Source organism: Eulemur rufifrons, chromosome 13 (genome assembly GCF_041146395.1).
Source record: "Eulemur rufifrons isolate Redbay chromosome 13, OSU_ERuf_1, whole genome shotgun sequence".
Classification (NCBI taxonomy): Eukaryota; Metazoa; Chordata; class Mammalia; order Primates; family Lemuridae; genus Eulemur; species Eulemur rufifrons.
In genome coordinates, this window is record NC_090995.1 from 11240502 (window position 1) to 11257101 (window position 16600).

Consider the following 16600-nt stretch of genomic DNA (forward strand, 5'->3'; position numbering starts at 1 on the left):
TCAACCATTCCCCAATCACAGCGAACAATTTCTTACCTCTTGTCATTGCTCATACTAATGACTCTGCGTGGAATGGCCTTTCTACCTATTTTCACTTATCTAAATTCTACTCATTCTTCTTAGCCCAACATAAATGCTACCTTCTCTGTGATACTGTTCTACATTAAAAATTAACTGCTCCTCTTACAGACTCTCAAAATACTTTATCTTGTTACACAGCCTTTGTTTCATCCTGCCATATATTATAGATTGTTCTACATACATTAATCAGAGTCAACTTTCTATTTATTTCTCTTCTCATGAGCACAGTGTTTTATACACAGTAGGCATTTAATAAGTATTTGTAAACATGCATTAATAATGGACATTTTTTCATATTTTTTCAGCTCTATAAATTTTTATAGGACTATTTTGAATTCTTAGATAAAATAAATATGAACTTCTTGGATTACATGATCATTTTAAATTCAATGGACTTTTCATAGGGTTGAGGTAGGGTAGCCCATTGTCTTTACTTGACCTACCTCCATCAAAATCAAAAACAAAATCAAACAAAAAAGATTTAACAGGTACCTTTTCAACATCTGAGAGAGAAGTTAGTGATTGATTTTGAAGAACCTCTGGTGCAGTGAATGCTCGGAGATCCTGATTGGAAATATTTTCATCTGTAAATGACACACTACCAGACGGCAGCAACAGCAGAGACCATGGAGAAATGATGAAGCCCAGGGAAGCAGGATCAGCTATGCTTACTGGTTTGTAATCGCATCAAATAAAAAGAGAAAAAAAAGATAATTGCTTAAAATTATAATCAAAGGAGGTAGACCACTTCAATGGATATCTCAGCCTATTTGTATAGACGTTAATGTGTAGTTACGTACACCATATCAACATGCTACAAAAAGAGTAGGTTTCATATAAATACAACTGCTAGCATTATTAACAACATTTGATTAGGTTTAACCTTTCAAAATCTGGATGGCAGATCCTAGAAACTAGAAGTAGAAAACTTTCGTCGTTGGTCATAGAATTAAACTTGGTTCAAGTGTTTCACCACAGTGATATACAGATATGGATAAGGATCAGTAGTTCTTAAACTTTTTCTGGATCATGGATTACTTTGAGAAATTGGTAAAAGCTATGCTCTCTCTTTCAAGGACATTATCCATATATCTGTGTATATTTTGAAGTTTGAGGGATCCACTTATATCCCATATATGGATCCCAAGGTCAAGCAAGATTCTGTGATTTAGATGATAGCATTCTGAAATGATTAGAAATCAATTCCTTTCAAAAATTCATCAGATTTGGAATTAGTAAGGTTTCTAACTACAATAAAATTTTCTTTCTGGAGTCAAAATATATATTTTGCTTGAATTTGGATTTTGTCTTGCTTGCATTTGTTCATTATTTCACTAGAATGTCAGGCAACTTGTTCTGTACTACCAAATGTGATCAATGGGGTCTCTTAATTTTTGTTTAATGTTTGGCTGTATAAGTGCCTCAGAGCTCATGCTTAAGAGTATTAACAAAAATAAATCCTTAGACTTCAGCAGACCTCCCCTTAAAAGTAAAGCTATACATTAGGTTCAATAAAATGAACTGATTACAAGGAACTTTATTCTTCCTCCCATATCAAAATAAAGTAAATATAGGTTTTAAGATAACTGCTAGGTGAACTGGGCTACAGACTCAAGAAACTGCTACTGAAAAGTCATGAAAGGCCTGTTACTGCCAATGTCATTATTCAATCTAAATAGGTTATACTGATATCACTGCATGTCAAATGATAAGAAATTGATAGAAGTTCGTGGAACAGTTTATCAAACATACATACAATATCTATGCTTTCATCAGAACTGAATCATCATCTTTCTGACTTTTTAACCTCTACCTAAGGTCAAGATCATGAGAATTGGACTTACGTCAAAAAAAAGTAAACTATTAAAATTCCTTCCTCCTCTAAAGATTAAAAAGCTCCTTGCATTTTTGGGAATCTGAGACATGTCTTTAATAACTGTCAAGGAAGAAAAATATGTTTGAATGTCATCTTTTAGTTAGCACATCTTATGTTGTACCATAGCGGAGCTAGAAGCCTTAACAACCATACATCAGATGGCTGAAACGGCTCACAATTCTTATGGCAAAATACACTTCAATAAATCGTCACAACATATATATACCTGGTAATGCTAGATATATTGTTGCCTTTCATAGCCACTTTACACATTGCCTGTTAAAAGCCTCTTCTTAGGTATTTCATGAACAAACAATACACAATCCAGCTAGAAAAGAACTCAAACAAGGCAGAACAATACTTTCTTTGGCAAAAGAAGCTATTCAAAATCTTGAGATTTCACATCACAGACATTATAAAGCAGTCTAAAATAAATTCCTGTCAAATTACCAAATAAGGGGCACAAACACTAAGAGATCACTTAAAGCCAATGTACTAATATCTAGTTTGAGATGATGGTTTGCACCCACAGTGGTAGCAGTAGAGGTGGTGAGAAGCTGCTGGAAACTGAACTTATTTTAGAGATAGTGGTAACAGAATTTCCTGACAAACTGGATGTGGAGTGAGAGAAAAAGAGGAGTCTGGATGATGCCAAGGTTTTGGTCTGAGTAATTGGAAGGTTGGAGTGCCATTAACTGAGATACAGAAGACTAAGGTAGTCCATGTTGCTGAAGTGGGTGTTGGGAGGTGGTAGTGGGAATTAGAACTTTACTTTGAGACCTGTTAAATTTAAGATATTTGTTAGATATTCAAATGGGGATGTCAAGTAAGCCGTTGGATCTGGAGTGTGGGAGAAGGGTTAGAACTGCAGATATATTTTGCAAGTCACTGGCCTAATAAATGGTATTTAAAGCCATTCTTCCTCCTCCTCCTTGGCCGCAAACTGACCTTATTCCCTCCCCAATATGGTAGCACCAACCTGAAACTGTTGAAGGTGAGAGCAATTCATATTTGCTTATCACCCTGAAATTATTAAGAGATTTATTCACTTACCAACACAACCAACGTCAGTAAAATTAATATTATCCTGGGAAGAACTATATATTTCTTTTTTGTATGAGTTTTGCTGTTTTTGACACTTGATAATTGTACATATTTATGGGGTACAGTGTGATATTTTCATAATATATATATTGTGTAATGATGGAACTATATATTTCAACTTTTGCTTTACATAATAGGTTTTTGTTTGTTTTTATTAAATACCTGAAGTACATTATTACTGTAAGCACCATACATATTAACATATTCTTCCCAACATTACAGGTCATTTGCTAATGGAATCCAAAGTATTACTGAGAATATAAAATATGTACATAAATAAATACAAGATAGAAAGTACAAGGTATCTAAGGGAGAAACAGATAATACAAAAGGGACTTCAGAGGACAGTAAAATTACTTTAACTACAATAGAGAATTAATTTCTTTTTTTACATGTGGCCCTTTAAGATAGGTAAGACTTGATCATGGCTAAGGATAGGATTCCAAAGAAAAGAAACAGCCAGAGCAAAGGCATGTGGTCAGGAAATTACTAAATTTGTAAAAGAAATAGCAAAAATTTTGGTCTCAGGAATGGTGGAGAACAGTGAGAAACAGAATTACCAAGGTGGGTCACACTTTGCTTGTTAAAAAAACACACATATTTTCAAGTATGATTTAAAGTCAGTGCATGCCATACCTCAACATTATTAAAACCCCTGTTAAGTATAAAAATTAAAACAACAAATATAGCACATAAAATTACATTTATAATCAAAGATGGGACTAGAGAGCATGACCTGTTGCAACTTTGCCCTCTAACTATATGACTCTTTATATTTCCAAAATTGTCTGTTTAGAACATCTAAAGTCAAAATAATTTTAAATAAAAGTAAAGGAGTAAGTTTACTACAAGTGTTTTATACACTTGTCCAACAACCTACATTATTCATTTTAAGAATGCTAGATATTAAATTTAATTTCATGTTTTATAGTTTGTTTCCAGAAAACACATGGAGTAATTTTATCTAGTTCAAACACATTTAACTTGAAAGACCTGTTAATTCTAGCCTATGAATGCAGGGCAAGATGTAGCATGTCAAAGACAACTGATACACCCTCCTTTTTTTTTTTTTGAGAAAGAGTCTTGATTGTCGCTCTTGCTAGAGTGTAGTGGCATCATCATAGCTCACTGCAACCTCAAACTCCTTGGCTCAAGGGATCCTCCTGCCTCAGCCTCCCGGGTAGGTGGGACTACAGGTGCGCTCCATGCCTGGCTAATTTTTTCTATTTTTGGTAGAGATGGGGTCTCACTTTTGCTCAGGTCAGGCTGCTCTGGAACTCCTGACCTCGAGCAATCCTCCCGCCTCGGCCTCCCAGAGTGCTAGGATTACAGGTGAGAGCCACTGCCCCTGGCTTGATATACCCTCTTAATCAACCAAAGTATGATTATAGATAATTAGAAAGTAATATAAAGGGACTAGTAGGATTTGGTCATTTAAAAGCTGCATACACTATACAAAGATTTACTCAAAAACTTTTAATCCATAAAAACTTTCTATATTTCCTAAAAAGGCTTAAAAAAAAAACAAAACAGGAAGCCAATTTGAAGTTCATGCTTTGTCTCCCTTCTTAGGCAATAATTATGTTACTCACTTCCTTTGGTTCTACCAGATTAGAAGTTTTACATTTTCTCTCTTTTTTGTTTTGTGACTATCCTTAAAAACTTAAAGGATATTGGGCTATGCAAACTCTAAAGTCAAAATCCTTATCATTCTCATGAACGGAATCAAACCCTTAGACTGCTTTAACTCCTATCACATCCATCAGTCTTACATATTATTTTATTAATAATTTTAAATTTGACATCATTATTATTGATGTTTATACCATCAATGATTGTTTAGATTTACCATCAAGTTGTCCAATGCCTTTGCTTATCATTCCTTCTTGAACATTTCTTCTTCCTTCTGGATTATATTTCCTTCTTCATGAAATACATCTTTTAGTAATTTCTTCAATGAGGGTTTCTTGATGGTGAGTACTCTCAGCTTTCACATGAGAATGTTTTTGGTTGACCTTAATTCTGAACCACAGTTTAGTAAGATATTAAATTCTATCTGCATATTCCAAGGCAGTAGCCATTAGCCAAATGTGGCTTTTAAAAACCTGAAATGTGGCTACTCTGAGGAAATGAATTTTTAATTTTAATTTTAAAATAAATACTTCATCAGATATTGGAAAACTTCTAAGTATGCGCATAACAATTTAGGTATGTAAATCTACTTTTCATCTGTATTTTTATGAAATCTTAATATTTTTGATGAAATTTAGAGTCTGAATTAGGATGTGCTATGAGGGTGAAATAGATTTTGACAAATTAGTACCAAAAAAAAGTACAACATCTTAATATTTTTTTCATACTGGTTACACATTAAAATGATACTTTTTAACATATTAGATTAAATGAAATATATATTGAAATTAACTTCATGTTTCTTTTCACTCTTTTAATGCAGCACCTAGAGAATATTAAATTATATATATGGCTCATAGTATATTTCAATTAGACAATGTTATTCTAGGTTGAGTTATATTGATAATTTTTTTTCTAAATATGAGATATTCTCACAGCAGTTTTAGGATTTTTTAAAAAATTATGTAGTTTAAAAAATTTATTTAATACTACCAAATTCTGATTTTATTATTGCTGTTAAGAAGTCTGCTATTAACCTACATTTTTCTTCTGTCATTGGACTTATTTTCATTTTTTAAATTTAATTTTTTTTTTATTTTAGAATATTACAGGGGTACAAATGTTTTGGTTACATAAATTGCTTTTGTATGGTTTGAGTTGAAGTTATAACTAATTCTTTTTTCTTGGTAGGTAATGCATCTTTCTTTTCCTCTCTGCTTTATAAATCTTCTCCTTGACTATGGTGTTCTGTATTTCCAATCTCATGAATCTAGGTGCAGATTTATTTTTATTCATTTTGACTGTGACTTAAGCTTTTAGAACTCAAAGGATCTATATATTTCAGCAGTTCTCAAATATTCTCAACCATTATATCTTCATGTATTATTCTGTTTCCTATCTTTTTCATTTTCCTTCTGGAACTCATTAGAGGTATGTTGGATCTTCTCATTCAATGCTCTATGAACCTGAACTCCCTCACATTTTTAATATCCAGGTGATCTCCTCAGCACTATTGTCTAGTTTACTAATTTTCTCTTTATAAAGAAAAAAGAATCTGTTTAATCTGTTAAGGATCTCCACTGAGGTTTTGAATTTAGTCATGATATATTTCATTTCTAGAAGGTTTATTAAATTTTTTTCATGTCTATATTAATTTGCTAGAGCTGTCATAACAAAGTACTACAGACTAAGAGGCTTAAACTACAGAAATATATTGTCTTGCAATTTGGACTTCTTTAAAAATCCAAAGTCAAGGTCTATAAAGTTGGTTTCTTTTGAGGCCTCTCTCCTTGGCTTATAGGTGGACATCTTTTTCCTGTATCTTGACATGGTCTTTCCTCTGTATTTGTCTGTGTCCTATTTTCGTCTTCTTAAAAGCACACCAGTCATATTGGATTAGGGCCCACCTTAGTAACTTCATTTTAAATATTACTACCTCTTTAAAAAGCTTACCTCCAAATATGGTCATATTTTGATGTATCGGAAGTTAGGACTTCAATATGAATTTTTGAGAAATACAATTCATCCCATAACACTGCCTATTTTTAAAATTTTCAGTGTCCTGAACTTTTTTTATGGCTTTTAAAAATGTTAAGTCATTTTAATATACTAAATTCAATAAACTAGTTTTAATATATTTATTAGATAATTCTGTTACTAGAATTAGATACTATTTTTAAAAATGAGTGATCTATTCTTGCTGTTTGATCAATAAAAAGAAAATTGAAACTCTGGCTCAAAATTCAGGTATAGCGCTCTATTGGAAAACATTTTTCTTTCAAAAATATAGAGTTTCAACATTTATACCCCCATAATATGCTGAAATAAAAAATAAATAAATAAATAAATAAAAACACAGAGTTTCAAATTAATAAGGAAAATGCTCTATCTCTAAATTTAAAAATTAAACAAATGTTTAATTTTTAAACAGACAAATGTTTTGGAAAACATTTAATGATATTCTTTTTAAAGCAGATTTAAGGAATAATCGACATACAATGACTACACATACTAAAAGAGTACAATTTGGTATTCTGACATATGAATATACCTGTGAAATTATTACCGCAATCAGGATGAATATATCCATCACCTCCAAAAGTTTCCTGATGCTCTTTTATAATCTCTTGCTTAATCTCTTTTAATAACTACAGAATCTGAAGTGATTTCACTTTATATTGTTTTTGTAAATATCCTGTTGTTATACTCACAAGAGAGCCATCAATGTTTAAACTTTATTGTCATGTACACATTAAGTGATTTTACAGCTCTAAATAGGTTTTTAATGACTTTTTTAAAAATAGTTACATTGTTTCTGCTCTGTCAGTGTTAAATCTAATGAGTCATTTAACTGGGCATTCTTTATTTCTAAAATGATTAGTTAGACTGAATGGATTAAAATATTTTTAGCTTCAAGAGTTTGATTCCATAAATTAAAACATATGTGTGTGGTTTTCAGTCTATGCAGGCATTTCTTATATGTTATTTTTTTTCCTTTTAGTAGCAAAGGAATTTTCCTTAAAGTATTTATGCAATGAAAGCAATTCTAGAAGAAAGAAAAGAAAAGAAAGAAAGAAAACAAACAATATTTCACTTAATTTTGCTGAAGAATAAATCATTCATTCTCTAATAAGTATTTTAAGTTACCTACAAATTCTAATTTTTAAACGCTCCTTAAGGAGAGCAGAGAAGTTTAATATCTGCCCCAGCTTTCTTTAGTAATTTGTCATTTTCACTCACAATAAGCAAAAGTTTATAATGAAACACAAAGAATTTTATACATCCTGTTCTCTGCAACCTTACTCAAATTTTCCAAACACAACATAGTTTTCTCAATTTTTGCAGGATGCTTGCTGGTATCTCTTTGAAATTTTTCCCATACAATGAACCTTGTTTTTTTATTACTCTTCTTTATTATCTTTTTATTTAAATTACTCATTTCATTAATTATTTTATTCAACAGGGAACCTGAAGTGACTACATAAAAAGAGATATATATTCTTAACAAAACAAAGGAAATTGAGTCTTTCCTCTGATTCTTTATGAAGAGGCCATTTTAGCATCAATTAATCAACAAATCTAACATCTTAAAATCCCATAGATTCAAAAGAGCTGTTTTCTGCAGAGAGCAACAGTTCCACAAAAACAAACAAACAAAAAAAAAACAAACAAACAAAAAAACAAACCTATTTTGGGCAATAATATAACTGTAAGCTATATTTTTCAAGGCAGCAATAATCTCACTTCTAAAGATTATCCAGAAAGAGTAGGAGAATAGCATTGTTTTTTTTTATTACGTAGGACCACTGAGTCGCTACATGAATTCTTCCATGGTGTAAAAGCTAAAATCTTAAATGCATATTTTTTTTTTCTGACATAAGCTATGCTTCTCAGTTAATAAGATGAACTGAGAGGTATATAATTAGTAGTCATAATATAAATAGATCTTTAGTGAAATTCCTCCAGAACTTTTATTTCAATGACCACATTTCATTTCCTAATTAAAGAATAGCAACTACTTAGCTAGGTAAAAAGTATAAAATCTAGCTATCCACTATTTACAAAAAAAAAAAAAAAAAAACCCAACCAAAAACAAAAAACCTAAATTAAAACACAGAGGATGTGAAAATAAAGGAAGGAGAAAAGATATACCTGGTAAATGGCAAGGAAAACAAAGCAAAGGTGGCAATATTAAGAGCAGATTATATAGAATTTAATGCAAAGAGTTGTAAAAAGATAAAAAAAGTATATTTATAAAAGACCTAGTCCATTCATATTAGCCATTGTAAGTATCATACAAAGTCATTAGCCATTGTAAGTATCATACAAAATTATATGAAAATACACAATTACAGAAGAAGACAGACAAAAACATAATCATAGTCGGTGATTTTAAGTATCCCTAAGAATTTGACAGATCAAGCATACAAAGTAATAAGGATATGAAAATGTTTAAAGCACAAACATTAACAAGATTAAGCTATAGTCTAGAAATAGAAAATACACATTCTTTTCAAATCACCACAGAATATTTACAAAGACAGACCATGTGTAAGATCATAAGAAAACCTCAGAAAATTCTAAGAAGTAATTAAACAGATTGCATGTTTTAACAACCATAGGCAATAAAACTAAGAAACTTAAAACAAAAGGAGAACCACCTATTATCCAACCCCAAAATCCAAATGTTTGGAATTGCATGATTCTTAAAAGTTTTACATAGCTCCTCCTCTAAACAGAAACTCATTTGAGAAGATGGTGTCTTTCAACTTAGATATCATTATTTTGTGAATAATAACCACGAGTTTGTTTGAAAACATGTTTAAAACCTTGGGAGGCTTAAAAAGATAAGGCAGAGATAATTTTATTGACCTTTGTTCAAAATCCCAACAGGGATGCTTATTTCTAGCCTTCTCTTATAGAAATGTCAACAGCATTCTTGCACTCACATAGTGAAAAAGAGAAAGGAGCAACCTACAAATTCAAGAGGATGGGGGGGGGGGAAGCCATCGACAAGAACACATTTTAGAAAAACAAATAAACTTACAGATCATTGTATTTACCTGCTTTTTACCCCTCAAAACTCTCAGGATTATTCATAAGAATGTCTACTAGAAAACTAAAACCACCCCCATTCATCCAAAATATAAGCAAACTAATAATTCCGGTTTGTTTACAAGAGACAGGAGAACGTGTGACAAAAAGACATTATGTTATCATACATGCAAGATATAAAAAATCATAGATTTCAGATATTATTAAATCAAATAAGCATTTGTTTCCTTCAAATAAATAGAAATTTCCAATCGGCAATCATAATAGCTGGTAATCTCCAAACTGCTAAAGAAGCCAAATTCAATTTCTCTGTATTACTGATACTCTCTGAATTAGACTGGGAGCCTTATAGTAACCAGCTCCCATTGGACAGTATTTAAGATATAGCTAACTCACAATTAATTTTATAACATATTTCGTAAGTCTCTTTTAATGTGTCAATATGTTATGCAATAATTAATTGCCTCTTAATGACAAGAACTTTATATTCAAACATTCAATCTCTATAACATTATGAAATTCGGAAAAAAAAAAAAAAAGCCTTAGGTACTTACAGTATGCAAGATGCTTTATATTCTATGAGTCATAGCCTGGGCAGTGATCTTGCCATTAGTATAATAAAAAGAGGTATTCTTTCTCCCTCCTCTGAACATCTGTAGTACCTATTGTCTCTGTCACTCATCTGGAACACTGTTTTGAAGTGGTAAACTTTGCATATGCATCTGTCTTATCTGAATAAATCCCTTAAGGGCAACAGTGACACCTACTTATTGGGATCTTCCATACAATATTCACAATAGGAGATGTTTCTTAAATACTAATTGACTGACTATGATTAATTAACTGAGTAATGCCACCAGCATATCTTTCCTTCAACAACACCTTTGGAGCATGGCTACCTGCTCTATATTCTCGGGTGCCCATACTTTTGAATTTTCTGAAATTTTTCTGAAAAATTAAAGTGAAGCAAACAAAGCAACAGGGCTTACTTAAAATAGCCAGATTTTTGGCAAATGATGTTACATAAAATGAATAAATTTTCTTTAGATTAATCCTAACTGTAATCAAAGATCTTCAACCATCTAGTTATAGCAAAAATGGGTCAACCCTAATATTGCTTTGTTCAAGTTCCTGTCCCTGAACTGGAAAACAACATCAACAACAACAAAGCTCTATCTACCATTTGTCCCCAAAATACTCTTCCCCTATTCTCTTCACCTTCCTGTACTCACTCAGTGATTAATCTTACATCTTTCCAGAAGGTTCCCATGGCTCCAGGTCTTTAGCAATTCTATCCTATAAATGGTTCTCAAACTTTAGCATGCACCAGAATGTTCCTGAGGGCGTGTTAAAGCAAAGGCACAGGAATACTGAACAAAAATCTGATCTCTGACCCTGTATCTGTTTTTCAGCTACCCAATACTCAAAATAAAAAAAAAAAACAACTTACCTTTTCTGAATAATTCTTGGAGACTTTCAGCACTTTGATTTAGTACAGCCCATATTTCTTCCTCCTGCAGTGGTCCACCCCGAACCTCCAGGGCCTCAGCTAGTGACACGTGCATATTACCTGGGAAACAAAAATAAGAGATGGTCTAAGCATTAGCAACTTAACTGCGCTTGCACTGCTAAAAGCTCCACATCAATGAGAGACTATGGGTCCCCTGTCAATCTAATTTCTCAATATGGCATTTGATCTAAATATAATCCGGCAGTCGCAAACTCATAGAAGGTAAAGGAATTGGGAGGAAAAAAACTCTCAAAAGAATCACTGGTCCTAGTCAACCTCAGTGACAGAACTGGAGAATAGCGGTGGTGACCACTTCATGGGAGAAGACAGAAACCCCAGGATACCAGGAGGCACCAAAATGCAGAGGAGTAAACCAAAGCAGTCAGACTGAATGGAGGCCTTTCAGATTTCAGTTCCAGGTTTCATCCTGTTCATCCCAGATACAAAGAGTAGTGAGGAGACCCGACGGTAGGAGAAGTTGGAAATAATATGGAACACATTTCTTCCTTCCATTCACTCATTGATTTCTATTATCTCTAATAATATACTATAACTATAAATTTTACGCTGAATGGAATTAACTATTTCTAGATTCTGCTTTGCTGCCAACTCGCCCTTTCGGCTGGGAGTCATTTTACCTCTAAATCTCAGTTTCCCTTCTGTAACATGGGAATAACAATAACAACACAAATGCCATTTTGGGGTGGCTATGCCAAAGAAAGAGATTATACCTGTGAACGTGCTTTGTAATGAAGATTCTACAGAAGTTGAACTAACAAAAGATCAGAAAAGTGTCTCTGTGGTGACATTTTTGTAGTGCCAATTTTTCAAATGGCATTCAATTAAGTAGGTGATATACTGATAAAACTTAAGATTTTCTATGGGGCTCAATAATCCCATTTTTATGTTGGAAGAGGAAAATGCACCTAGTCAGAATCCTCCTATATATATTTTCCTGAATTAACGCTCCTTAAAAAGAAAATTGTTCTTTACAGTGATTACTAAGATTTCTACTCAAACAAACCAATTTAAGCATAATCTGTAGTGTATATCTATTGGCAGGCAGAAGCTGATGGATTTGGAAAAGAAGCTAGCGGGAGTTGAAAATGTTAAATACTTACTTTCCGTAATTAAGTCCCTCATTAAATTTTAAAATTAACCTATAAAAACATCTGTTTGAGACAAAAGCTGATTTTGTTTACTCAACTGACAAGAAATGCTACTATTTTCTTCTAATTTACATTTATGATAAAAAATTCAGATTGAAAAAAAACAATTCCAGTTGTAAGTGAGAGCAGCGTTATCCTTTCACTTTCTTTTCCAAATGTTTGCTAAAACATTTGAGGCTTAAAGTGTGCCTTGAGTAGTGTCTGCTTATGTGTACAATGTGGTAGTTAAAAGGGAAGATATACGATATTGCTTTGAAACAGCCAAAACGGTTTTTATTTAGCTCGTACAAGAAGTACATTTCTTTAGATCCCCAGAGTACAACACAGATTTCTAGGTTCTCATGTACTTTATTACACACTAGCACATTTACTCAAGGGAAAAACAAAAGCTTCATTCCTAAGAGATATTTGAGTTATTATCTTTTACATGAAACATACCAATAATGGAAGTTTCAACAGAGGCATCAAGATACTATTAGCAATCAGATACCAGTGTGACTTGTGAGAAAGACTACCCTGTAGCAAATTTCCCAAGTAGTATGTCTGAGAACCGGTTAGATAGCTCTAAGGCCTACACACAGTATAAAGAGCAGAGAGGATTGCACAAGAAGAATTTCTTTGAAGAGAGTCGTGCTGATTCTCATGTCTCCTCCAAACCGGGAAGGGTGTGGGAAAGATGCCTTTCTTTCATCTCGAGAAGCTTCAGTGGGACCCCTTGGAGTACTTGATGTATGTTCCCTGGAGTTTCGGGGGACACAGCACAAGGTACCTGATGCCCACTTCAGGATTCTAAAGACTTTGGCTACCACCCCCAGGCAGCAGCCAGAGGAAGGAGGGCAGAGGGCACACAGAGTGAAGGAGCAGCCTGTATCAGGAGCCAGCCACACCGCCACAGGTTGGGAGAGGACAGAAACAAGGAACTAGGGACACACAGAGGGCCAGCCTGAAGCTAGATAAAACCCTGCCGAGTATGAAAATGTCCTGAAATTTAGATAGTGGCGATGGTTGCACAACTCTGTCTGTACTAAAAACCACTAAAGGCACACTTTAAAAGGATGTATTTTATGGCATGGAATTATATCTCAAAAAGCTGTTAAAAAAAAAAAAAATCCTACCCAGAGAGAGCACCACCAAGAAGGGACTCTTGTCGCGGCCGCCAACGAGGCTTCCAGACCGAGGACGACCCGGAAGCTTCGGGGCCACGAAAGCCAAGGCCGCGGCCTCACCGCGAGCACCGGAAGCACCGGAGGCCAGGGTTACGCCGGTCGCATCATCAGCACAGGGCCAACCTCAACAAATATCACCCACGTTACTTTGGGAAACTCGGTACGAGGCATTGCCACTTAAGGAGGAATAAGAGCTTTTGCCCAACTGTCAACCTTGAAAAATTGTGGATGTCAGTGAACAAACACCAGCAAATGCCTCCAAAAACAGGACTGGAGCTGCTCCCATCACTGATGTGGTGGATGCGGCTACTACAAAGTTCTGGGGAAGGGAAAGCTCCCAAAGCAGCCGGTCATCGTGAAGGCCAAATTCTTCAACAGAACAGCAGAGGAGAAGATTAAGGGTTTGGGGCGGCTTGTGTCCTGGTGGCTTGAAGCCACATGAAGGGGAGATTCATTAAATGCTAACAAATGCTGAGGTAGAAGAAGAAGGAGGAAGAAGATGAAGGAGGAGGAGGAGGGAAGAGGAGGAGAAAGGGGAGGAAAGGAGGGGAGGAGGAGCAAGAAGAGGAAGAAGAAAAAAGGAAGAAGGAAGAAGAATTAGAATTAGATTATTACTACTCTGTGATGGCTTTAGAGAAAACCTGACTGAGGACTAGAAGGGTTAGGGGTTACGGGCTAGCTGGAAGAAAAATTTTTCTGGAGTGTCACACACAGGTAGTATAGTTTCAGTGAAGGACTGAAAAACCCACAAAAGTCTACACAACAGCCTCAAACATATAGCAAGTTCACAAGAGTGAAAGCTGTGAAATCATTTTACAACACGAGTCTGGTAAAAACAAAACAAAACAAAACAAAACCCGTTTGCCTTGCTACCTCTCTTCCTTCCCTCAGTTTAGGTCCTGATGGGGCCAGATACAGCAAGTTGCCAGCTGGTGAGGAGATAAGCAACAAAAAGAGAAGCTAAACACACTGCCTCCCACCTCTAGCTAATCCTAACTAGGGAAGGGGAAATGTTTAGCTCTGAATGGAGATTTGTTTTTCAAAGTTATCATCGATCTAGCAGAACAGACTTAATATTTTTAATGTATAGCTCTGCTAGAAAAGAATTCTAAGATTTTTTAAACACTGCCTTACCCTGATCACCCAATCTCAGGACAGCAGCTTTCTAAAAAAGAAAAATAAAACTATAAGCATATAAATTGCTTACTATCACCATCTTTCTCTCTTAGTTATGTTTATTCACCTTTACTATAGCTCTTCAGATCATTATCTCTGAGGGAATGAAGGAAATGCAGAAGTTAAAAAAAATGCAAGAAAAGAAAAAAGTAAGTGGAGGGAAGAAAGCCTGAAGTCAACCAACGGATGGGGAAAGAATTAGTTATTTAAAAAAGTTTAAAGTTTATTGCTTCAATTGTTTCCTTTAGACTCAGTACTACATAACTTGGGATACAGATAAGACTAGCATTATTTTGCTATCACAAAGGTTGTGCTTTGCAATAAACATAACCATATTATGTATTTTTATTCCCTGGAATGTTATGTGCTACATGATAACTAGAACGTTTTGAGGAAGAATTTCAAGTAAGAAAAGTTAATTATATTACATAACCAGAATCATTGTGTTTTTTGTTAACACAGGTATTATTGGCATGACCTTAAAACTGCCCACAGAATCAGACAAAGCCACAGAGGGATTCTAACAGATGTCATTTTAATCCTGCAGGACAGCAGCACTCACAGATAGGAAGCACATAAACGTGATTAAGAACAGAATGAAATAGTAAACAGATGAACTGAAGCCAATCAATTAATACAATAACCTGTCCGGGGGCAGACTAAATAGGAATGTTTAACTTGAATCTAAGGAAACAGGGGTATAAGAGCACCTTGTTTCAAGAACAGAGCAGCTATAAAATAGAGCTCTGTGTGTGCCACTAGCTTTGAGCAAGGATTCACTTAACACCCTGGCTGGAGACTTCTTTGGTCATTAAGAGACCATAATACGTTGAAGAAGGCAACCCCTGCTTTTAATCTAGGAAAATTCAGAATTAAGTATAGAAAGAAGCAAGCCTGTGTATTAGTATTTTTTAAAGAATTTATACTTATATGATATTTTAGCTAAGAGAAATAAGGCAGTTAATTAGCCTTGTGATTGCAATTTAAATAGCGTGATGAGAAATGGTTGAGACTTATATTTTAAAATGTAGGGGTTTGAGGCTGCAGTGAGCTATGATGACGCTACTGCACTCCAGCCTGGGTGAAAGAACAAGACCTTGTCTCAAAAAATAAAATAAAATAACAGTGTATAGCATGACACCGGAACATATAAGAGAAGTTAAGGTCTTGCTAGACATAAGTCTCATAAGTCTTCATTCATTAGAACTACGGTCGCCAGCCCCTGGGCCACAGACTTGGCAGCCCAGTACCAGTCCATGGCCTGTTAGGAATCAGACTACACAGCAGGAGCTGAGAGTTGGGCAAGCAATCAAGCTTCATCTGTATTTGTAGCTGCTCTGCATTTTATCACCACCTGAACTCCACCTCCCGTCAAATCAGCAGCAGCATTAGATTCTCACAGGAGCGTGAACCCCACTGTAAACTGCACATGAGAGATCTAGGTTGCTCCTTATGAGAAGAATCTGTCTAAAACCATCCCCTGCCCCACCCTGCACCGTCTGTGGAAAAATTGCTGGTGCCAAAAAGGTTGGGGATCGCTGCATTAGAAGATTTATTTAAGTATTTGGGAAGGTTTTTTTAATCAGGCAGATACATGAAATACTTAAAAAATTGGCTTTTAATTGTATGAATGCAGTTGAAAATATTTAAGGGATTTTAATTGAGTAGATTTGAAAATGGGATTATACACTCAATCAAAGGGCCTCTCAAAAGTGACTATTAAAATTTTCAACAAGTAGAACAAAATAATTAAATTGATCTTAAAAGCTTAGGAACTAGGTTTTAGAATTTTTAATTTAATAAGAATATTCAGGCCGGGCGCGGTGGCTCA

General features: G+C 34.5%; 1 protein-coding gene and 1 pseudogene across 8 annotated transcripts in view; one reads left to right on the plus strand and one right to left on the minus strand.

Annotated features, from left to right (window-relative positions):
• Window positions 1-16600, minus strand: part of PTPN13 (protein tyrosine phosphatase non-receptor type 13) — a 149987-nt gene that overhangs the window by 103644 nt on the left and 29743 nt on the right. For 4 of the 8 annotated variants that reach the window (XM_069485536.1, XM_069485534.1, XM_069485530.1 and 1 more), the window contains exons 2-3: window positions 11199-11318; window positions 574-752 (exon numbers count right to left, since the gene is read on the minus strand). In XM_069485536.1, coding sequence (XP_069341637.1) covers window positions 574-752; window positions 11199-11313 — 294 coding nt within the window. In that variant the 5' untranslated portion in view covers window positions 11314-11318. Of the gene's footprint in view, window positions 1-573; window positions 753-11198; window positions 11319-16600 lie in introns of those variants that run through there. The other 4 variants (XM_069485537.1, XM_069485535.1, XM_069485533.1 and 1 more) reach the window with 1 other exon arrangement.
• On the plus strand, window positions 13070-14025 carry LOC138393922 (large ribosomal subunit protein uL15-like; annotated as a pseudogene).